Source organism: Phascolarctos cinereus, unplaced genomic scaffold (assembly GCF_003287225.1).
Source record: "Phascolarctos cinereus isolate Bilbo 61053 unplaced genomic scaffold, phaCin_HiC Scaffold_5;HRSCAF=322, whole genome shotgun sequence".
Taxonomy (NCBI): domain Eukaryota; kingdom Metazoa; phylum Chordata; class Mammalia; order Diprotodontia; family Phascolarctidae; genus Phascolarctos; species Phascolarctos cinereus.
In genome coordinates this window covers 376,481,553-376,505,944 of record NW_027555958.1, presented here as the reverse complement: position 1 = coordinate 376,505,944, position 24,392 = coordinate 376,481,553, and the positions used below count along the sequence as shown (strand labels likewise).

Here is a 24,392-nt window from a genome sequence, read left to right as displayed (position 1 = left end):
CAGTTATAGACAAATATTCCAATAAATTTGCATGATCTGAGTCTACCTTGACTGATGGGAGGAGACCTGCCAAAAGTGTGCAGGGAGTCAGTGGGGTCTGAAATCCTGGGATTAATTTTCTGAATAACCTATAGGTAATTAACTGAGAGTTGTCAATCATCTCTTAGAATTCATAGTATATTTTCTCCTAAGAACTCAAAGCATTTCCCTCTCTTTTGATCTTTCATTCCTATCCCAGTGAAGTGGGAAAGAATAGAAAACTTCCTTTTGGTGATAGAGACTGAGATGCAGAGCATTTATATAATCCAGCTCTTCATGGATTAAAACCAAGATTGATATTAGACCTCAAGAGTTTTGATTTTTGGGGCTCTCTTTACTCAACTTACATGCACATAAGTAAGACGCTTTATTAGGAATAGTTTTTATTCATTTTTATATTCCCTACAGTGATTAACATACAGAAGGATCACAAATTCTATGCAAAATGATTCACCTTTCTGAGTATTGCTGACTTTAGGGAATCATAGATTTAGATGTGGAAGGAATGACTTACCTAAGGTTACCAGGGGCTAATCTGTGATTTGAACCTAGGTCTTATGCCTCCAAATCCAGCATGTTCTTAACTTTCCCACAGTATTCAATAAATGTTTGGTAAATGAGCGCATCAGTAAATGATTTTCTTTACAAGAGAATTTAAGTGTCAATGTTAGAAAATGCTGGAAGGGAGAAGACCCTGGCACAGAGGGCAATTAGTTGGGTTTATCCAGATTTCCAGTTTTCCTTTATAAGACTTGATACTCTTTTATTCCATAAAGAGGGTGGGGTGGTCAATCCATTAACCTACTGCCTCATTCTCCTCCACTCACCTCTTGAAGCTCTCTGGGTTCATAGGTACAGGGTTAAATCGATAGAGGCCTGTGGAGATGTTACTGTAGAGGCGGACATCAGTGTTGCCAATACAAATTCCTAGGGGAAGAGAGACAATAGGGATAGCAGTCAGGCAGGGACCTACCATAGGGCTATGCCTAGAATTTAGGAGCCTGTGACCAGGCCAGATTCCTTAGCCACTCTCCTATCTCCCATTTCCATGTTTCATACAATTTCTTTCCAAATAGGGGGCTGTGAATTTTATATATATATATGTATGTATGTATGCATACACATATACATATATAGAGAGAGTGACAGAGAGACAGAGAGAGAACTATTTCAGTGACTTGTCCAGGGTCACACAGTTAATAAGTTTCAAGTGCCTGAGGTCAGATTTGAACTGAATCCAGGGCCAGTTCTCTATCCACTGTGCTATCTAGTTGCTCCTAAAAAATATTATTTTGAAAGGGTCCCTAGGTATCACCAGCCTGTCAAGAAGATCCATTATACCAGAAAAGGTTGACTCCTGCTCTACTTGAGCCAATGTGAACACCTTGCTATGCTTTGTACCACTTTCCGCCCGCCACCTTTCTCCCACGTTTCTACCTTGAACCTTTGCTCTTCCCTATGTCTAGCCTCTACCCTTTGCAATTTCTCAGCTACTTCTTTTCCATCCTTTAAAGCCCAACTCAGACAACCTCTGTAAGGTTGTCTATTCTGATCCCCTAGGACGTAATGACCTCTTTTTCCTCACAACTTACCTTGTTCACATCTCTCTCTTTTTCCGGTCAATAATATTTTATTTTTTTCCTCAATTGCATGTGAAAACAATTTTTAACATCCATTTTAAAAAATCTTGAGTTCCAAATTCTCTCCCTCCCTTCCCCCTCCCTGAAACAATTGATACAGGTTATACAATCACACCTCTCTTATGCACTTATCATGTACCATTTACAAATTACATTACATTACATTACAACTACTAGACTATAAGCTCTGTGAGGACAGGGATCTTGTCTTATGTAAACTTTGTATCTCTCAAGGGTAGGCATGATGCTCTGTAGCTATTTAAGAAATGTTTTGGGAGGCGGAGCCAAGATGGTGGAGTAAAAGAAGTGACCTGCTTGAGCTCTCCCCCAAACCTCTCCAAATACCTGTAAAAAATGGTTCTAAACAAATTCTAGAGCAACAGAACCCACAAAAAGAGAGAGTGAAACAAATTTCCAGCCCAAGACACCCAGGATGATTGATTGGAAAGGTCTACTGTTCCAGGCTGGGAGAGGAGTGCAGTTCAGCATGTGCCATGCAGGCAAAGACCAGGCTTAGTGAACCTGGAGCAGTCCTCAGGGGACTGAATCACGGGCAGCTGTGGCGCTTTCCAGACTTCTCAACCCACAAACACCAAAGACAACTCAGAAAGTCAGTAGGAAAGGTCTGTGGACCATGGTGAGAGAGAAGTTCAATCTGGCCCCAGACTTGGCGCAGGCCCAGGGCGGTAGCTGCTACCAGAGCTCTTGGCCTATAGATGGTGGGGGCACTGAGTGGCTGATCAGAGGGGGACTGCAAGAATCTCTTTGCTGCTGCTGAGGCAGGATTCTCTTGCTTTGTCCATGCTTGGATCTAGGTTGAAGTTCTGGGTGGCGGTCCTGGGATGAAACAAGTGTGGTGGAGCTTGTAGTGGTGGTGGAGCTTGTAGTAGCAGATGGAATCCTCTACATAGTTCCAAGGCAGAAAAGAGTGCTTGTGGTCACTCATAGACCACAGCACAGGCCAGGAAAGGAGTGAACTGAAAATTTATAGGTTCCTAGAAGTATCTCTGAAAACAAGTGCCCCAAACCCCTGAAGCTTGGGACAGTACATTCTCCACACTGGAAGCAGACTCCTACCTTAACAAAGAGTTTATAACTCAAATAACTGTCTGGGAAAATGAGCAAACCTCACAAGAAGTGACAGACCATAGAATCTTACTTTGGTGAAAAAGAAGATCAAAACATACAACCAGAAGAAGACAACAAAGTCAAAGCTCCTACATCCAAAGCCTCCAAGAAAAATATGAATCAGTCTTAGGCCATAGAAGAGCTCAAAAAGGATTTTGAGAAGCAAGTGAGAGAAGTAGAGGAAAAACTGGGAAGAGAAATGAGAGTGATGCAAGAAAATCATAAAAAGTCAACATGCTAAAGGAGACCCAAAAAATACTGAAGAAAATAACACCTTAAAAAATAGCCTAACCCAAATGGCAAAAGAGGTCCAAAAAGCCAATGAGAAGAATGCCTTAAAAAGAAATTGGCCAAATGGAAAAAGAAATCCAAAAACTCACTGAAGAAAATACTTCCTTAAAAATTAGAATGGAGCAAATGGAAGCTAATGATCTTTTTGAGAAATCAAGACATTATAAAACAAAACCAAAAGAATGAAAAAATAGAAGACAATGTGAAATATCTCACTGGAAAAACAACTGACCTGGAAAATAGATCCAGGAGAGATAATTTAAAAATTATTGGACTCTGAAAGCCATGATCAAAAAAGAGCCTAGACATCATCTTCAAGAAATTATCAAGGAAAACTGCCCTGATATTCTAGAACCAGAGGGTAAAATAGAAATGGAAATAATCCACCAATCACCTCCTGAAAGAGATCTCCAAAGGAAAACTCCTAGGAATATTATGGCCAAATTCCAGAGTTCCCAGGTCAAGGAGAAAATATTGTAGGCAGCCATAAAGAAATAATTCAAGTATTGTGGAAACACAATCACAATGACACAAGATTTAGCAGCTTCTACATTAGGGGATTGGAGGGCTTGGAATATAATATTCTGGAGGTCAAAGGAGCTAGGATTACAACCAGGAATCGCTTGCCCAGCAAAACTGAGTATAATCCTTCAGGAAAAAAAAATGGATATTCAGTGAAATAGAGTACTTTCAAGCATTCCTAATAAAAAGACCAGAGCTGAATAGAAAATTTGACTTTCAAATACAAGACTCAAGAAGCATGAAAAGGTAAACAGGAAAGAGAAATCATAAGGGACTTATTAAAGTTGAACTGTTTACATTCCTACATGGAAAGGTGATATATATAACTCATGAGATCTTTGTTAGTATTAGGGTAGTTGGAGGGGGGAATATATATATATATATAAATATATATATATATAATAATAATATATATATATATATATATATGGCACAGGGTGGGTTGAAGATGAAGGGGTGATATCTAAAAAATAAAATTAAGGGGTGAGAGAGGATTATATTGGGAGAAGGAGAAAGGGAGAGGTAGAATGGGGTAAATTATCTCACATAAAACAAATAAGAAAAAGCTTTTACAGTGGAGAGGAAGATGGGGGAGGTGAAAAGGAATGAGTGAACCTTACTCTCATAAGATTTGGCTTAAGGAGGGAATAACATATACACTCAATTGGGTATGGAAATCTATCTTACCAGGGAGTGCAGATTGGGGGAGGGGGTAATCAGAAGCAAACACTTCTGAGGAGGGACAGAGTCAAAAGAGAGAATAGAATAAAGGGGGGGGAGTGGGATAAGATTAAGGGAGTGTTGTTTTTCACAACATGACTACTATGGAAGTGTTTTGCATGATTACACATATATAACCTGTATCAAGTTGCTTGCCTTCTCAATGATGGTAAGTGGGGAGGGAGGAAGGGAGAGAATTTGGAGCCCAAAGTTTTAAAAAGTTAAAAATTGTTTTTACATGCAACTGGGAAGTAAGATATACAGGCAATGGGGTATAGAAATCTATTCTGCCCTACAGTAAAATAGAAGGGGAAGGAGATAAGAGAAGGAGGAGGGCGATAGAAGGGAGGGGGGTTGGGTGGGGCAAGATGGGGAGAAAATTTGGAACTCAAAATCTTGTGGAAGTGAATGTTAAAAACTAAAAATAAATAAATTAATAAAAATATAAAAAAAGATTAAAAAAAGAAATGTTTTGTCAAACAGAACTGCAGATTTTCTTGAAGACCATTAAAGTAAGGTGCTAGTTGGCAAAGTGGATAGAGGGCTGGACCTGGAGTTGAGAAGACCTAAGGTTAAATCCAGGCTCAGACACTCCTAGTTATAGCTGTTGTTGAAAAGCTAAGTCGGCTTCATTCTCCCTAAATGTTGGGGGTGAGGGGGAAGAAAGGAAGGTTGACAACCACTTGAATGTCTCAGATTTAGGACAGATCTACTTGCTATCTCAGCTAGAGTAGTTTGTGCGGACCTCCCCTCTTCCAACAACTCTTTTTGAAGACTACTATTGCTAAGAGTTGCAAAATCAACTCAGAAAGAGGATGGGGAATTTCCTGGTAGTCCCATTCTTGGCATCCCCTTGGAGAGGAAGCCCAATTCAAATGCAACTTCCTCCTTGAAACTTCCCTCATTTCCATTGGTCACACAGCACTTCATTCTGTATATAATGTTGTATTTTAATGTATTTTTAAATTTTTTTTAAGGCAATTGGGGTTAAGTGACTTGCCCAGGGTCCCACAGCTAGTAAGTGTCAAGTGTTTGGTCTGATACCAGATTTGAACTCAGGTCCTCCTGGCTTCAGGGCCGGTGCTCTATCCACTGTGCCCCTAGCTGCCCCTTCTAGTGAGTTTTTGCATTGGACTTTGGATTTCATTTACGTAGGGAATTCTCAGTGAGGTCGTCTGAGGTCATCTTCTTTAACATCACAGATTTTCATATAACTGGCAACTCAAAGTCTCAGAGAGTTTCCTGGAACAAGGAGAGGTTAAGTGACTTGCCAGGTTTGTGAAGTGAACCAAATGTGCCAGAGCTGAGATTCAACCTACTTTTTCCTGACTGTGAAGCCTGCTATCAATCCCCTACACTGTATGTACAAAATGCTTTAAAGTCTTCCAAGTGTGTGACATATCGTCATAATCCTCTAAGGTGAATAATATAGATATTCTTATCTCCATTTTGTAGATGAGGAAACTGAGACCCAGTAAGTTCAAGTGATTTTCCCATAGTCACATTAGTTGTATCAGATGTGAGATTTCCAATACCCTATGCCATATTTTTTCTATCAGAATTATTTGTGTTTGTGTCCCCTCTGCCAGCCATCAAGTTCTGTGGGGGCAGGGAGCAGATCTGATCTAAAAAGTTTGTACCTTCCCTAGCACCAAGCATAGAGCTCTGCATACAGTAGGCACTTACTAAAGAAGTTCTGACTTCATGTTAAATTTTGATGGCACTTTGTGACCCAAGTGTCTTTGCTTTGAATCAAAAGAGGTGGAAGAAGGAAACATAGGTGGGGATGGTCTAGGTTTTGGATTTTGGTCAGGGTAAATGGGATAGAATTTCAAACCTAGCTGCAAGGTTAACCTAGCTGTTAATCCTGGCGGGGACTGACACTCAGGCTGAGAAAGGATTGCTCCCCAACTCAAGTAAAACTAGTTCTCCCCCTCTCTCACCTCCAGAATGGCTGGTGGGATTTATTGTTTCTGTCTCTTTCCTGTTTGCTTTCTTCCTTCCACTCTGATAGGAGAAAACAGTTATAGATGAAAGATCCAGCTGGGCCAGGGGAGGAAGGGAGGAAGGCAGGCAGCTGTTTCCAGGCATAAACAGCTGGAGTAAGGGTGAGGGGAAAAGGAAGTCAGATAGGAAACCATTCCTGGCCACTTTTCCAAGTGGTCACCCCTTGTGAAGTCATTACCTGGGACAACTACGGAGACCTCTGGGAAGACATCTCTGATGGTCCTTCTGAGAAGCTGGTAGCCAAAGGCTTCATGGTCATAGGGGCTCAACGGGAGAGGGTTAAAGGCATTGAGCACTTGATACTGGACTCGGTCATCAGCCACAATATTCTGGACAATCTCTAGCACCTTTGGAAGGAAACACAATGGAATTAGGACTTCCACTAAGCACCCTGGAATCCAAACAGTACTGGTCTTTTAGCTTCCAAAAGAGTGAGTCAATCATTCAATCAGCAACCATTTGTTAAAAAAAATTGTGAAATGCCAACTCTGCCAGGCACGTGGTGATACAAAGACAAAAACTGAAATGGACTTTGCTGTAAAAGAGCTTCCATTCTAACAGAATTGGAGCCCTGGGAGGTAGGTGCCAAAGATCAACAGGGATTGGGTTTCTGTGCGTGACTCAGTAGGTGCCTACTATGCAGTAGGTACTGTACTAAGAGCTGGGGATACAGAGAGGCAAAAGACAGTATTTGCCCTCCAGGCACTCAGTCTAATGGAGGAGACAACATGCAAACAACTATGTGCAAACAAGATATATGTGTGTGTATATATGCATATATGTATATATATATGTATGTATATAAATCAATTGGGGGTAGTCTCAGAAGGAAGGCAACAGCATTAAGGACTACAGTAGAAAGGCTTCTCATAGAAGATGAGATTTGAACTGGGACTCGAAAGACACTAGAAAAGCATGAGGCAGAGATGAGAGGGAGAGAATCCAGGCATGGGAGGGCAGCCAGGGAAAATACCCAGAATAGCACCAGCTGATTACTTCCAGGGGATGGAAAAATTATTAGGTACTTATGGTTCACAACCTCAGCAAGAAGGGCTAGAACTTGGTAGGTTTAAGTGAGATGCAAGAAATAATTCTCTCAGGGGCAGCTAGGTGGTGCAGTGGATAGAACTCCAGCCTTGGAATCAGGAGGACCTGAGTTCAAATGTGGCCTCAGACACTTGACACTTACTAGCTGTGTGACCTGGGCAAGTCACTTAACCCCAATTGCCTCACCAAAAAAAAAAAAACCCAAAAACTCCCTCATGTAGCTTACCACTAAGAAGTAAGACCCAGGCAGCTGAATGGATCAATTTCCAGGGCCCTAATTTCATGACCACAAGAGAAGAGGGGAATGGAAACTGAGGAATCTTAGAATTATAGAGTTGGACCAGACCTCACACGTCTTCATAAGCAGACCAACCCATAAGCAGACATGAATCATCTTTATAAGATCTCTCTTTCTCTCTCTCTCTTTTTGTCAATCAGGGTTAAGTGACTTGCCCGGGGTCACATAGCTGGTAAGTGTTTGAGGCTGGATTTGAACTCAGGTCTTCCTGACTCCAGGGCCATTGCTCTATCCACTGTGCCACCTACCTGTTCCATTTTTATAAGATCTTTGACCACTAATTATTCAGCTTCTGCTTGTAGATGTCCTGTAATGGGGAACTGCTATGCTTACATATAGCACCTGGACATCCCAGTTGACTTAATAACAACAACTAATATTTATATAGCATGTACTATATGTCAAGCAACGTTCTAAGTGCTGTACATTATTATTCCATTTGATCTTCATAACAACCCTGAGGAGTGGGTGTTATTATTATCCCCATTTTATAGACAAGGAAACTGAGGGGTTGAATGACCACAAGCTGGTAAGTATCTGAGACTGGATTTAAACTCAGGTCTATTCTAATTTCAGGCCCTGGGCTCTATCCACTGTACCACCTTTGTTGCCCAATGATCAGATGAGAAAATTTTTGTAAAATGCTTACTTAGAAGATACTTAATAAATGCTTGTCCCTTCCCTTTTCCCATCCTTGATCCACAAATCTAGTCCCTTCTGCCTAGTGACTTGAAAAATATTGGAGCCCTGTTACCGACACTCTCTCCCATTTCAGTATAGTAACTCTCCTTCTTCCTTAGTAGCTACTCTTTTTTTTTTCAGTCAAAGACAAGGTTTATTAGAACATCCGTCATATTGGGCAGACTCTTAGGGAGTCTGAACATTAGTGAGCTATTGGCTAGATTTTAAGAATCTGAGCAATGGCTAGATTACAAGAATCTAAGCACCTAATGGCGACAAGATGGACCTTATATACAGAAAGACTGTGGGAGGGATCTAGGAGTGGCCAAGTAGTTTGGGGTAACTGGAAGGAGGGGTCTAAGGAGGATCCGGATGGGAGTGGCCAGTAGGTGAACAGAACTCTTGGGACCTGGACCATGTAGCCAAGGGAGAATAGAGCCTAGCTAGGATTAAGGGGCCATAGGGAGGTAAGACAATGGAGGGCTAGGCTAGGTTAAGGTTAACAGAGAATTGGGAGATTGGGTGTAGCCACAATGAAAGGCCAGTTGATAGGATTATAGCCTCAGGGGGAACTCCTGAGATTTGGTCATGTGGGAGAAAGTCCAGCGTTTTTCCTTTTTGGGGTCTACATCCCATCCTCATCATTACCCCCTCAAACAAATGGGACCCAAATTCTTTTGGAGTAAGGGGCAAAGATCTCAGCTTCTGAAACTGCTTTCTGCTGGTAAAAGAGTCCCAAAGAGGAGGTTGACTGGAACCGAGCACAGGCTGCATCCAGGGAATGGTGGGGGGACACTGGCTGGTATCTGCTGTTTGCTATCAATTGTAGGTGAATGGCCTGTAGTCTGGAAGGCACAAATCTGACAGAAAAGACTGCAGGGCCCAGATATGACAAGATAAAACATCTTTAGCTCTGTTTGGATTCAGATAATTCAGTTTTCCAACCATGCAGTATCAAATCCATCTCACAGCCAGACTTAGGAATAGTCAGGTGGGTAACATTCCTTTTCAAAGGAACATAATGGGGAAATTGAGCCAGGAGGATCCCATCTTAGACTGAGGCTAAAATTGTCCTCTCAGCTTTCCCGATGCTGACTTCCCACATGTATCACATTCTCTTGAGTAGTTTGTGGCATTTCTTTCAGATGGCAGATTATTGATTATCAATGGATTATTATGATCCATCAGAAAGCTCAAAATAAAGTCCTATGAGCTTTTACCTCACACAGCAAGTTTCACTCATCTTGACCTCATCCTATGCTAACGTGTGATTGCTGGGTCACAGGGGGGAAGCTTTGTTTTCTACAAGATGCCTTGGGTAAGCCTCAACATCTCTGTGCCTGTGTCCTTGCAGCTGCAAAATGAGGCTGAACCAGAAGACCTCTGGGGTCCTTTCATCTCTCTAAATCTACAATCCTCTGATCTTGATGACTGTGGCCAAAATGGGGGTCCCAATGAGCACCTAACATTTAGGGGCAATGAGTTAGAAGTTGTCAGAGCAAATGTGGGCATGATGCAAGGAAAAAGGGCAAGAGGGATCCCTATCACTGATTTGAGTGATTGTTGTTTTTCAGGCTGGACTTACTAGGGACATTGTAGAGGGGATTCCTGTTCAGATACAGGTTGGACTAGATGATGCCTAAGGTTCTTTCCAATTTAAGGATTCTATGAATTCCAAGCAGTTGTTATTTGCAGATGAAGGTAAACAGCTGTTCCTGATCCCTCTTGAGGGTAGAATGAGGACAGAGATGATGGTGGAGTATGAGGGGAGAGAGGAGAATTTGGCTCAGACACCCAGAAAGACTTCTAATGATTTTGAACCATCGGGCTAGGTGACTGAGAGTGATTATGCCATTATCTTTTTTGGGAGGGAGGAAGGAGAGAGAGAAGAGATTCTCACCTTTCTGGACTTGAGGGGTGGTGGTGGTATTGTCTCACCTTGAGGAAAGGGGATGAACATATGAACTCTGAAGGACCAGTCCAGTTCATGGGTGTCTCATATTAGTGATTAAAGGCTCACACAGTCCTACTTCCCCTCCCTAGGGACCCCTGCTTCCTGTTTGTCACCAGCTACATATAGAACCAGGAAAATGATCTCAGCAGTCAAGGTAGGGATTGGGGGGGGCGGGGGCAGGGAGGAGGGGGCTTAGACTAATCAGACTTTCTTTGCTTCCTCTCCCTGTATAGTCAGAGCTTGCAGCCCAAGTCAGCCGTGTTGTAAGGTGACCGTGATGAAAGTTTACAACATCTAGAGCAAATGAGAGGTGGAGCCAAGATGGCGGAGTGAAAGCAGTGACTTGCTTGAGCTCTCCCCCAAACCCCTCCAAATACTCATAAAAAATGGCTCTAAACAAATTCTGAAGCAGCAGAACCCACAAAAAGACAGAGTGAAGCAAATTTCCAGCCCAAGACAACCTGGATGATTGATCAGAAAGGTGTATCGTGCTGGGCTGGGAATGCAGTGCAGCGTGGGAGCGCAGGCTGCAGCAAACCTGGAGCAGGCCTCAGAGGACTGAATCTCACGCAGCTGTGGAGGTTTCCAGACTCCTCAATCCACTAATGCCAAAGACAAATCAGAAGGTCAGTGGGAAAAGTCTGTTTCTGTGGTGCCTGAGAAAGGAAGGCGGGTTTCAGCTCCATTCCCCAAGAGCGTGGCCCTGTGGGGCAGCTGCTTCCCGAGCTTCCTGGCCCACAGACTGAGGGGGAATCCAGTGGCTGATCAGAGAGGGATTGCAGGGATCTCTTTGCCAGTGCTGAGGCAGGAATCTCTTGCTTTGCCCGTGTTTGGATCTGGGCCACAGTTCTGGGCAGCGGTGCTGGGGTGAGGAGGAGCGCTGGCTTGGTGGAGCTTGTAGTGGTTGTGGAGAGGAGCCCCTCATCACAGTTACAGGACAGAAAGGAGTACTTGTAGTCGCAGGCCAGGAAAGGAGTAAACACCTTGCCCCTTATCATACCACCTTGGAAGAACTGAAAATTTACAGGTCCCTACAAGTATCTCTGAAAACAGCTGTACAAACCCCGAAGCTTGGGACAGTACATTCTCCACATTGGAAGCAGATTCGTACCTTAACAAAGAGTTTAAAACTCAAGTAATTGGCCGGGATCATGAGCAAGCAGCGCAAAAAGAGTCAGACTATATTATCTTACTTTGGTGAAAAAGAAGACCAAAATATACAACCAGAAGAAGACAACAAAGTCAAAGCCCCTACATCCAAAGCCTCCAAGAAAAATATGAATTGGTCCCAGGCCATGGAAGAGCTCAAAAATTTTGAGAAGCAAGTTAGAGAAGTAGAGGAAAAACTGAGAGTGATGCTGAAGGAGACCCAAAAAATACTGAAGAAAATAACACCTTAAAAAATAGCCTAACCCAAATGGCAAAAGAGGTCCAAAAAGCCAATGAGGAGAAAAATGCCCTAAAAAGCAAAATTGGCCAGATGGAAAAGGAAGTCCAAAAGCTTACTGAAGAAAATACTTCCTTAAAAATTAGGATAGAGCAATTGGAAGATAGTGACTTTATGAGAAATCAGACACAGTAGAAACAAATCTAAAAAATGAAAAATTAGAAAACAATGTGAAATATCTCATTGGAAAAACAACTGACCTGGAAAATAGATCCAGGAGAGAGAATTTAAAAATTATTGGACTATCTGAAAGCCATGATCAAAAGAAGAGCCTAGACATCATCTTTCAAGAAATTATCAAGGAAACTGCCCTGATATAGTAGAACCAGAGGGCAAAATAGAAATTGAAAGAATCCACAGATCTCCTCCTGAAAGAGATCCCCAAAGGAAAACTCCTAGGAATATTGTAGCCAAATTCCAGAGTTCCCAGGTCAAGGAGAAAATATTACAAGCTGCCAGAAGGAAACAGTTCAAGTACTGTGGAACACAATCAGGATAACACAAGATTTAGCAGCTTCTACATTAAAGGACCGCAGGGCATGGAATATAATATTCCGGAGGGCAAAGGAGATAGGATTACAACCAAGAATCACCTACCCAGCAAAACTGAGTATAATCCTTCAGGGGAAAAAATGGTCATTCAGTGAAATAGAGGACTTTCAAGCATTCTTGATGAAAAGACCAGAGCTGAATAGAAAATTTGACTTTCAAATACAGGACTCAAGTGGAACATGAAGAGGTAAACAGGAAAGAGAAATCATAAGAGACTTATTAAGATTGAACTGTTTACATTCCTGCATGGAAAGATGATATTTATAACTCATGAGACCTTTGTCAGTATCAGGGTAGTTGGAGGAAAAAAATTATATGTATGTATATGTAGATAGATAGATAGAGGGCACAGGGTGAGCTGAAGATTAAGGGGTCATATCTGGAGAATAAAATTAAGGGATGAGAGAGGATTATACTCGGAGAAGAAGAAAGGGAGAGGTAGAATGGGGTAAATTATCTCACAAAAAAAAAACAGAAAAGTCTCTTACAGTGGAAGGGGAAACAGGGGAAGGTGAGAGGGAATGAGTGAATCTTATTCTCATAGGATTTGGCTTAAGGAGGGAATAACATACACATTCAATTGGGTATGGAAATCTGTCTTACCCTACAGGAAAATAGGGGGGAAAGGGGACAAGAGAGCAGGGGGATGATAGAGAGGAGGGCAGATTGGGAAAGGGGTTAATCAGAAGTAAATACTTCTGAGGAGAGACAGGGTCAAAAGAAAGAATAGAATAAATGGGAGGGCAGGATAGGATTAAGGGAAATAGAGTTAGTTTTTCACAACATGTCTACTATGGACGTGTTTTGCATAACTGCACATGTACAACTTATATTGAGTTGCTTGCCTTTTCAATGAGGGTGGGGGGAGGGAGGAAGAGAGAAAATTTGAAACCTAAAGTTTTAAAAACATATGTTTAAAAAAATGTTTTCACATGCTACTGGGAAATAAATATAGGAAATGGGGTACAGAAGTCTATCCTGCCCTACAGGAAAATAGAAGGGGAAGGGGATAAGAGAAGGGGAGAGAGATAGAAGAGAGGACAGAGTAGGGGAAGGGATATTCAGAATGCATGGCATCTTGGGTGGGGGGAGGGGGGAGATGGGGTGAAAATTTGGAACTCAAAAACTTGTGGAAGGTAATGTTGAAAACTAAAAATAAATAATATATTTTATATTAAAAAAAATAGTTCCTGTTCATAAAGACTATAGATTCTGGCACACAAATAATTATGTAAAATGAAAAATTTGAAAATCAGAGGATATGGGGGGGTAAGACAAAAAAAGAAAAAATTTACATGATAACTTTGTTATATGTTTAAAAGGAATAGCAGGTTATACATAATAGATTTGCAGTTTCATGTGCAATCATCTTATTATTATTAGTATTATTATACTATGTTATGGAAATGCTTGTTTTTCCACATCCAAAGAAAGAGTTATGGAGTTTGAATGCAGATCGAAGAATACTATTTGCTATTTTTTTTCCTTCGGTTGTGTTTTGTTTCCTCTTTCTGGTGGTTCCTCCTATTGGCTCTAATTCTTCCTTACAACATCACTAATGTGAAAATATGTTTAATAGGAATTTATATGTGTAGCCTATATCATATCACGTGCCATCTTGGGGAGGGAGGTGGGGAGGGAGGGGGAGAAAAATTTAAAACTCAAAAGCTTATGGAAGCGATTGTTAGTAAATCAAAAGTAATTAATTAAAAAAAAAAAAGAAAGTTTACAACATCTGGTCTCAGGGAGTCCCAGACAAGTGAGGTCTGTTGGGATCCCACTGGAACTATCTTGGGATGGACCAGGGAGATGGTTTGGGAGATCAATATCTCACTCATCCTTTTAGGGGCTGTACTGGGACTGCTACACTTTGGTTATGGCTATGTTCCTGACCAAAGACTCTCTCTGAGAAGGGTGGAATTGCCGTACACCTGGGAGTCACCAGGATGGCTTGGATTCTCTCCAATGAGAAAGAATCTGAGAACATTGCCCCATCAACCTCCCCTGTAGAAGGCAGATGTCATGCCCAGCTCCTGTACTGAGCATGATTAATAGCTGGGTCCAGGGAGGTGTCCTCACTGAACCCAAACCCAGCTGCCTCTTTTCTCTAATCTCTTATCCTCAAGGACCATCAGTTCAGAACTAGAAGGGACCTTGGAGGTCAACCTTGCAGGACCCCTAGTTCAACCCTTTCACAAGACTCCTAGAGATGAAGTGACTCATCTCAAGAGACACCAGATAGCAAGCAGCCAGGAGTCCAGCCTAGATGTGTTGGCTCCATATCGATCACATTTGCTGTGCTGCCAATTCTCAGCTCCCTCCTCTCAGTCCACCTTCTCCTTAGCACCAGTAAGACCTTGGACAAGTCACTTAAGCTTTCAGCCTCAGTAGAGCACTCCAAGTAGAGGAAGGGCCTTGGGCTGTCCCTTTGCAGAACTGCTCTAGCTGTCCGAGAGTGCAGCACAGAAGCCATCCAGCTTTGCATTAGTCTCTAATCACACTGTACACATGACATAATCTCCTTCCCCTGAACAGAGGACAAGGAGGCAAGTAATGTCCTGGGACTCAAGAGTCTTGGATTCCAGCTGCCGTTCTTGCCTTCGCCCACTAACTTGCTGTGTGAGAATCAGGGGGACGCAGCGGAAAGAGCCCTGGGTTTCAAGTCTGGGGACCTGAGGATGAATCTGGACTCTGCTTTTGACTAGTTGTGTGGCCTTGGGTAAACCATTTTATCTCTCTAGGCCTTAATTTCCTCATGTGTAAAATAAGAAAGCTCGAACAGATGATCTTCAAAGTACCTTCAAGTTCCAAATCTGTGAGCCTATGACAGATGGATAAGTCATATTCCCTTTCTGGGCCTTGGAAACCTGTAAAATGGAGGCTTTCGAGAAGATGGTTCCTCAGCTCTTCTCCAAACCTGACTCTGTGACTCTATCCTGTGAGCTTCTTGAAGGCAGGGATAACATCTTAGAGAACCTTGAGAATTGGAAGGGACCTTATAGACTCTCTAGTCCCTCTTCTCACCCCATGACAGAATTCCCTCTACATACAGATGTGTCAAATTCAAGTCAATAAACTCCTGAACTGAATTAAAATGTAATGGAAATTTTTAACAAAATGAATAAAAGTACAGTGCAACATAGATAGGGGCAGCTAGGTAGCGCAGTGGATGGAGCACTGGCCCTGGATTCAGGAGGACCTGAGTTCAAATCTGTCCTCAGACTCTTATTAGCTCTATGACCCTGGGCAAGTCGCTTAACCCCAATTGCCTCCAAAAAAAAATAACATAGATAATGTTAATTTGTGATTTTCTCAGTCAATATGTGGCCAGCAGGTACCCAGCTTCTATTTGAGTTTGACACTACTGTTCTACAATATCCACAGGTCACCTGGTTTTTACCTATAGGGGTCGGGGTTTACCTTCTCAAAAGGAGGCGAATTCCATTTTCTGAATAGCTCTAATAGAAAATTCTTCCATATTTTGAGCCAAAGTCTGCTTCCCAGTAAACTCCACTCATGTCCCTTGTGCACACATAACAGGAAACGAACACATAATGCTTCCTGAATGATCTCGTATAAGACACTTCTCTTGGACTTAGTTTCCTCCTTATCTAGGGAAGGAGGGGGCTTGCGATCTCCAAAGCTCCTTCCTGCTTATGGCATCTAGGACTATGAACAGCTCAAGGCAAAGCTGAAATGCAGGGATTCGATAGGACGAGCAATGATACAGAGCTACTGTAGATTCTTGGGCAATCACATTACGACTGATTGCGTAAGATGATTCTAGCCATCGCTGATTTCCTTTGTTGCTACATTTATGTTGCTGTTCATCCTTCGTTTCCAAAGAGAACCAATGATATCACAGGTGATGTCTTGACTCATGCACGAATTGGATTGAAGTGAGGCAGAGTGGCACAAAGTCATCGGCCTCACTCTCTGTTCCAGAGTTACTGAGGTCCCAGTGGCAGGACAAAAGTCAAGATGGTTGGCCATGGCCCAGGATGCATTAGATGGATGACCTTGGCGTCTTTGATATCTAACTAAGCTCTGAGCACTCTACAATGCCTGCTTCAGCTGCCTTCATGGCCTTTGGAGCAAATTGTTCTCATCTGCCCATTCTGCCTGGAGAAGTCTTCACAAGCATTTAGGTACTGCTAAAGACTTGTGAAGTGAGGCACCTATGTCACCACATTCAATTCTCACAACACTTGAGGCAGATGCTTTAATTAACCACCTTTTACAGATAAGAAAACTGAAATAGCTAGTAAGTGTCTGAGGCAGGATTTGAATTCAGGTGTTCCTGATGCCTAGTCCAATGCCCTCTCCACTGTGCCACCTAACTGCCCCATTTTGTAACGCCAGTCCCCATACATCTATATAGCGATGCTGTTATGGGGAAAGGATGTAACTAATCAATGAGCTTCGGCGTTGGCCGAGGGCTTTTTAGACAATGAGGGCTTTCCACAGATACCTCCGTGTGTGTGTGTGTGTGTGTGTGTGTGTGTGTGTGTGTGTGTGTGTGTGTGTGTGTGTGTTAGTGGAGATGTGGTGGTGAGGAACAGCCTCATGTGGGGATTCCAGAGAGTTTCTGTAGGAAGGAAGGCCCCTGTGGCCTAGGCATGGAGGAGAGGGAAGAGAGCCAAATCCAGGGAGATATTTCCATGCTCATGAGGGAAAGGCCCCAGCTGGGTGGAAAACATGCCCTTGGAAAGGGCTGGAATGATGCTGGGTGGGAGAGAACAAGTGGAAAGAAGCTAAATTTGGGGAATGCTGGGATTTCCTGAGATAATGGCTACCTCTTAGGGAGAAGTCAGGAGACTGGGGTCCCTGCTCCAGTCAGACTGCTCTTTGTTGTGTGACTCTAGGCAAATGGCTGAACCTGTTTCCCCATTTGTACCATGGGGATAAACAGCTCCACTATGTGGTGAGGCCAAAACAAAGAAATAAACAAACAAACAAACGTCAGATAGGAAAATGCCTTAACCTGTCCGAATGGGAGTCCCTTGAGGACAGCTGCTGTGGTGTTTTGCCTTTATTTGTATCACCAGAACTTAATACCTTGCCTCCCACATAGTAGGTGCTTAATAATTTTTTTTTTCTTTGCCTGATTTAGGAGGAAGGATGCTGGAGAAATTCACATGGAGTTAAAAACACAGCTCATGGCCGTAGATAGTGCCTTGTGGCTATAGAACACTTTACCTTTTCCTCTCATTTGATTCTTATAACAACTTTTCACTATAATATCATTAGTCCCATTTTACAGGTAAGGAAACTGAGGCTCAGATTAAGTTAATTTCCCAAAGTCACACAGCTGGTAAATGGCAAAACCAGGACAAGAATTCTGGATTTTTGATTCCACCTACTCCCTGCTATACCATGCTGGCCCGAGGATCATAGTTTTAGATCTAGAAGAGACCTCAGACATCATCAAGCCCAACCCCATCATTTTATAGATGAGAAAATTAAATCCAAGAGAGATGTGACTTGACTAAGGTCGTATCAGTAGCAAGTAGCTGAGACAAAATTTGAAAACAGGTCATCTGGTTTCAAACTCAGACACTTTGCATTGCGTGGTGATGTCTTTTCTGATGCTCTGTAGTCATGGCTCATATTTCTTAACAGATTTAAGGTGAGTAGTTTTCTTTTCTTTTGTTTTGTTTGGCTAGATCTGTGATTTTAGTGGCATAGGGAAATGCTGGTGAGAAAACTCCCTCTTCCAATGGAGAATGGCAGTTGCTCTGAAGCTTTTAGATTATACCTTCCATCTATGTATACATGCATATATGTATAAGACATAGAGCATATCGTGTAACACATGTATGCACCATGTGTGCATGTATGTATTGTAATACTTGTGTAACACTAAATAGGTGTGTGTTGCTCTTCATTCATTGTGTCTGACTCTGTGATCCCATTTGGATTTTCTTGGCAGAGATCCTGGAGCAGTTTGCCCTTTTCCTTCTCCAGCTCATTTTACAGGTAAGGGAACTCAGACAAACAAAGGCAAAATGACTTGTTCAGGGTCACACAGCTAGTAAATGTCTGAGGCCACATTTGAATTCAGGTCTTCCTGACTCAAGGCCCAGTGCTTTGTCCACTGTACCACTATTATTTCTATTATTATATTATACTTATTATATATGATGGTAGTTATTATATATGGTGTATATACAACTTCTATAGTATTACATATATGCTTATATGTAATAGTAATTATTATTACTATTACTTCTATTGTTATATAATAGTTATTATAAATAATAGTAGTTATTATATAGTGTATATACAACCTCTATAGTGTTACATATATGCTTATATGTAATAGTAATTATTATTACTATTACTTCTATTGTTATATAATAGTTATTATGAATAATAGTAGTTATTATATAGTGTATATACAACCTCTATAGTGTTACATGTACATTCATATTTGATAGTAGTTATTATTATTATTATTATTTCTATTGTTACTAATAGTTGTTATATATAATAACTATTATATATAGTATATATAAATTATAGTGTTACATATACACATATTACAAGTATATGTATACAGTATACATGCATACATATCACATATATACATGTGTACTCACATTATGCACATATACATTAGAAAACTACTATACATATATTATAACACTACACACAGGCACGTAAAATGCACATATGCACATATGTAGGTATATGGATATACACTTATATACATGTGTATGTTTGGTGTTCATTTACTTGAGTTATGTCCAACTCTTCTTGTATATATATACACACACAATATACACATATACACAATAACACACAGTATGTGTGTGTGTGTGTGTGTGTGTATTTACACAGGTTGCCTCTTCCTCTAGACTGTATTTTCCTTGAGGACAGGGGCTGCTTTTTGTTTTTGTTTTTGTCTTTCATTGTATGCACTTAATAAATGCTTGTCGACTGCCACAGTTTTCAAGAGTTGTCTGGGGGCACTGAGTGGTTAAATGCCCTGGCTAGGGTTATACAGCTAGTTATATGACAGAAGCAAGACTTGAACTCAGGTCTTCCTGACTCCATATCTACTATGCTGTGCTGCTTCTCCATCCAGGTTAGTACCTAGGCTTAAATTCCTGAGGAGATCTGGTTTACTTTGGTTAAAAACAAAAGTTTTTGTTTGTATACTTAACTTTTAAAACGTCTCACTTCTAACACTGTGTTTAATTTTGTTTAGTCGTTTTAGTCATGTATGACTCTTTGTGACCCCATTTGGGGTTTTCTTGGCAAAGATACTAGAGTGGTTTACCATTTCCTTCTCCAGCTCATTTTATGAATGAGAAACTGAGGCACACAGCATTAAATGACTTGCCCAGGGTCACACAGCTATTAAGTGTCTGAGGCTGTATTTGAACTCGGGTTCTCCTGACTCTAGGGCCAGCATTCTATCCACTGTACCACCTAGGTGCCCCATTGTGTTTAATATTAGTTACTTAAACTAGAATTCTAATACATAATATAATAATAGTATTATATAACTTTTTAAAAAAAGTTAGTCTACACTTCCTCTGAGTCCACTTCTTCCCAGACGTCCCTCTTAACCTTCTGTCAACTGATTTCTGAAAGCACCATTCACATGAAACTGCCCTGTACGAGATAACCAGTGACCTCATAATTGTCAAATCCAATGACCTTTTCTCAGTCCTCATCTTCCTTGACCTTTCTATAGTGTTAATTTCCCTCCTTTCTTGATACTATAATGCTTGGCTCCTGTGATTGGATTTTTTTTACTGGTTCTCCTGATCACTCCATCTTGAACACCTTGGCTGGTTTACTAGTGCTTTATAAATGTTTTTTTTTGCTTTAACTTGACTCTCTCCCTTCAAGTGAGAGATATCCCATAAAGCTTCATCTTTGACCTTCTTTTCTTCTTCCTACATTAGCTTCTTTTGTAATGTCGCTAGCTTTAATGATCACCTCTGTGCAGATGACTCTCAAATCCTATATATCCAGCTTCAATTTCTCCCATAGGCACAGATAATCTCCTACCTCAAATTATATTTAGCTTTAGAATGTTATAATATGATGTTTGTTATTATGTTGCCTTTTTTTCTTTTTCTTTTCTTTTCTTTTCTTTTCTTTTCTTTTCTTTTCTTTTCTTTTTAGCAGCAGCAGCAGCAGAATTTTCTTCTGAGCATGGTCTTCCTCAGGCTGGTATTAAAACAAGACTGTATTGTTGAATGAGGAATCAAGGCTGTATTGTCTAAGCCCATGCAGCTTCCTCCAGGGGGAGGCAGCTCATGAACACCAAGTGGAGAAGTTGATTTAATATTTGCCTGGCCTCATCAAAGCTGACTCAAGAATCTTGAGAGCTGGAAGGGACGTAGGAAGCCATCTAAGTGAACCTCTTTCTTTCACAGATAAGAAAACTAAACTTCAGAGAGAAATGACTGTTTTTTAAACCCAAATTGGGAAAATAGACAACACTAGCCAAGAATCCCAAAGGTATCTGAGCTGAATCACATGACAACTCACATTTCTATAATGTTTTAAGGCAGGGGTGGGGAATGTGAGATCTGGAGGCCATATGTGGCCTTCTAGGTCCTTGGGTGTGGTCTTTGACTGAGTACAGAATAAATCCTTTTATTGAGGGGATTTGTTCTGCTAAGTTTGGATTCAGTCCAAGAGCTGCACTTGAAGACCTAGAGGGCCACATGTGGCCTCGAGGCTGCAGGTTCCCCACCCCGGTTTTAAGGCTTATAAAGTTCTTTTCTCACAAAAATCTTTTAAAGTAATAAATGAGAGTATTACCTCTATTTCATAGATTAAAAAGCTGCAGCTTAGAAAAATAAAGTCCCAGGATCATAGTAGAATTTAGAGCGGGAAAGGACCTCAGAGGTGATCCAGTACAACCCCTTATTTTTATTGATGAGGAAAATGAGACCCAGAGATGATAATTGAAGAGCTGAGCTTCCAATGCCAGCCTTCCACAAACTGTTCCATGTTCTTTCTACCATACCACCCTGAGTCACTTATCCTCATGATAGTTAAGTCTTGCTTATTAAGCACATAAGAGGAAGGGCGACCTGTTGTAAACACCTTATTTCTGATTAAACAAGCCCTGAGATGGGGCTACCAAACTCTGGGTCACAAGGGTCGTATACCTTTGCTATTCCCCAACAGACTTTGGGATCATACCTCAGGGATGGTCTGGCCAGGATGGATTCGAAAATTGATCATTGCCTGGGAGGTTGAGGGGATGACATTCACCTGAGGAGAAAAAAAATGACACATGTACAACACACGCACTATAGTCTGAACCAACTCCAGATCCCTGTGGACCCAGACAGGCTTCCTTTACCCAGCTTAACAAAGAATGACTGTTGAGAAGTCAGAGAGAGTCCAGATAATGGAAATCTCCCATTAGTCAACTTCCTGGGAAAATCAAGTTATAGAAGGCAGAGGATGTTCAATTTTGTGCTTTGGGTCTGTTTGTCTTCCTACCTCGGGCCTTGGGCTATATAGGTGCTGAGCAAGGGGATACATGCTTATTTTCAGGGCTAGAGACAGGATTCAGCGTGAAGTCTGTGAAACAGGTGTCAATGCCTTCCTTTGTCTGGGCCTCAGTTTCCACATCTATCTAATGGGGAGATCAGACGGATGGCATCCAAGGTCTCTTTCTGGCCTTGTGATTCTGATTCCTCCCTCCTACTTCTATTACTAAATATTCTCTGGGTCTCAAACGAAATTACTGAGGAAGTCTTTCTCTAAACAAGGAGTTTTTTCCATTTAGATTCATCATAGACCAAAAGGCCTTTATAGACCAAATGGGCCAACTCCTCATTTTACATAAAAAAGAAATTGAGACTAGGGATGGGAAGTGACTTATCCAAGGTCACCGAGGAAGTTAGTGACAGAGAACACAATCTCTTGACCCCTAGTGGATGGCTCTTTCATGAAATCATCACCTGTTGAAGCCGGAATAGACTTCAGAGATCATTTAGTCCGAGCTTATTTTCAGGGGGAAACTGAGGCCCAGAGAGAAGTGACTTGTACAGGTTGGCACAACTAGCCAATGATAGAGTGAAGAACTGTATTCAAGTCTTGGGTCCCTCAGTCTTGGGCTCTTTCCAGCTGATTCATTTGTTTAGTCATATCAGACTCTATGTGACCCCTTTTTTGGGTTTTCTTGGCAAAGATATTGGAGTAGTTTGCCACTTTCTTATCCAGCTCATTCTACAGATGAGGAAACTGAGGCAAACTGGGTTAAGTCACTTGCCCAGGGTCACATAGCTAGGAGGTGTCTGAAGGCCAGATCTGAACTCGTGTCTTCCTGACTCCAAGCCTAGTGCAGAATGAAAAACAAGGTCATATTGGAACTCACATCTTCCTAACTACAGGCCTGGGGCTCTATCCACTGCGCCAACTAGTGGCCAAGGTGTAGAAAAGGTCAAAGAGTCCGGTTTCAAATCCCAGGTCTTCCACTCACCTGTGTGAAATTTGGGAAAAGCTATTTAACCAATTCAAGTCACAGTTTCCTTATCTGTAAAATAAGGAGACTGGACTAGATCATCTCTAAGACCCTTTCCAGCTCTCAAATTTAGTTTTTCTAATTCTGAATATATGAGAGGAGAGGCCATCTTTTGTGGAAGCAGGGGGATGGACAAGATGACCTTTAAGGTGCCTTCCCATTCTATGATTCTCCCCTGATGATGCCTGCGTCACAGGGAGGTTGGTGATGGCCTATTGTGAGGATTGCTTAATCCAGTTCTGAAGAGATTGCTTTCCTGCAAAAGGCCAAGGACATTAAAATGACCTGTTCTTTGGAAATTCAGGTGTTGTTTCTATTCTGGCCACTGAGTAGCACCCTTGGTTCACTGAATCACTGCTGTCTCTGTGCCTGGAACTCTTTCGAAAGCAATCTGTACCGCTTTCAGATTACCTAGCAGAGCAGGTCTGAAGTTCCTTCCCTGGCTGGACATCACTTGGTCCCTACAATCTCTGCATGAGATTGTCTCCACTGTGAGGAGGAAGCTATCATTTCTAGGTTTAAAATTTGCCCATTCCCTTCCATGATGGGAAAGCTTGGGATTGAGTGTGAGATGCCCATCATTCATGAGCTAGGAAGACCAGTTCAGAATGGGGACATGGGGGTGAGCCTGGGAGGGAAGAGAGAACCTGGAATTGTTATTCACAGAATTTAGAAATGACTTTCCCAAGGTCTCATGTAGCAAGTTTGTGACAGAGCTAAGACTCAAACCCAAGTCTCCTAACTCTCAGCCTATGCTCATTCCACAATTCCACTGTATTCCCTAGGCAGAGAATGACCCCCAAACCTCCTGCATCTGTGTAGTGGGAAAAGCCCCGGAAGGGGCATGAAAAGGCTGGATTCTAAACCTCCCTCTGTCACTGAACTAGCGGAATTACTCTGGGCAAGTCATTGAAATCAGCTGAATTCCTTCATCTGTCGAGTGCTTGTCTGTTGTTCCTTCTGTATAACAAATAATAAAGAAATGGAATGAAAACCAAACTAGCTAACTAACTAAATAAAATGGGACTGCCAATCTCACCAAGTTGGTGTAGGATCACAGGATGAGAGGTAGGCTCATAGGCAGGCTCACTGAATTAGAATAGGAAGGAGTCTTAGAGCTGTATATGAGGGTATTTGGAGGATGTGAAATCAAAGGTATTTCTATTTTGGGGAAACATCAGAGGCAGATTATCCTGCTTTGTAAATAGCTTGGGGTTGGACGTTGCCAAAGAGGATGCTGAAAATTGCATTCCCTTCCAAGGCCTGTGGGTTCACTCTGACATAGGTCAGTAACTCACCTCTAAGGCACATTTATCTATATGGTCAAAGCGTGTAGTTAAGAGCCATGCTGAATCACATTCTAGAAACAAAGGGTGAGTTAACATTTCCAGAGGTATTGAAGGTATGCCAATGGATTAATCCAAGAGGACACGGAATGGTATTGATCTTATTCTATATTTGTCCGGAAGGTGCCAGATAAGGGAAAGTGACCTCTGTGGGACCCAGGAGAGAATTTCTTCAGTCTCTCAGATGGGGAGTGGAGTGAAGGATCAGAACTT

General features: G+C 41.7%; 1 protein-coding gene across 2 annotated transcripts in view; it reads right to left on the bottom strand.

Moving 5' to 3' along the window:
• The window catches only part of PM20D1 (peptidase M20 domain containing 1), a 54,648-nt gene that overhangs the window by 2,522 nt on the left and 27,734 nt on the right, over positions 1-24,392 (bottom strand). For both annotated transcript variants that reach the window (XM_078156367.1, XM_021003186.2), the window contains 3 exons: positions 21,501-21,572; positions 6,526-6,694; positions 867-966 (listed from right to left, as the gene is read on the bottom strand). In XM_078156367.1, coding sequence (XP_078012493.1) covers positions 867-966; positions 6,526-6,694; positions 21,501-21,572 — 341 coding nt within the window. The remainder of the gene's footprint in view (positions 1-866; positions 967-6,525; positions 6,695-21,500; positions 21,573-24,392) is intronic.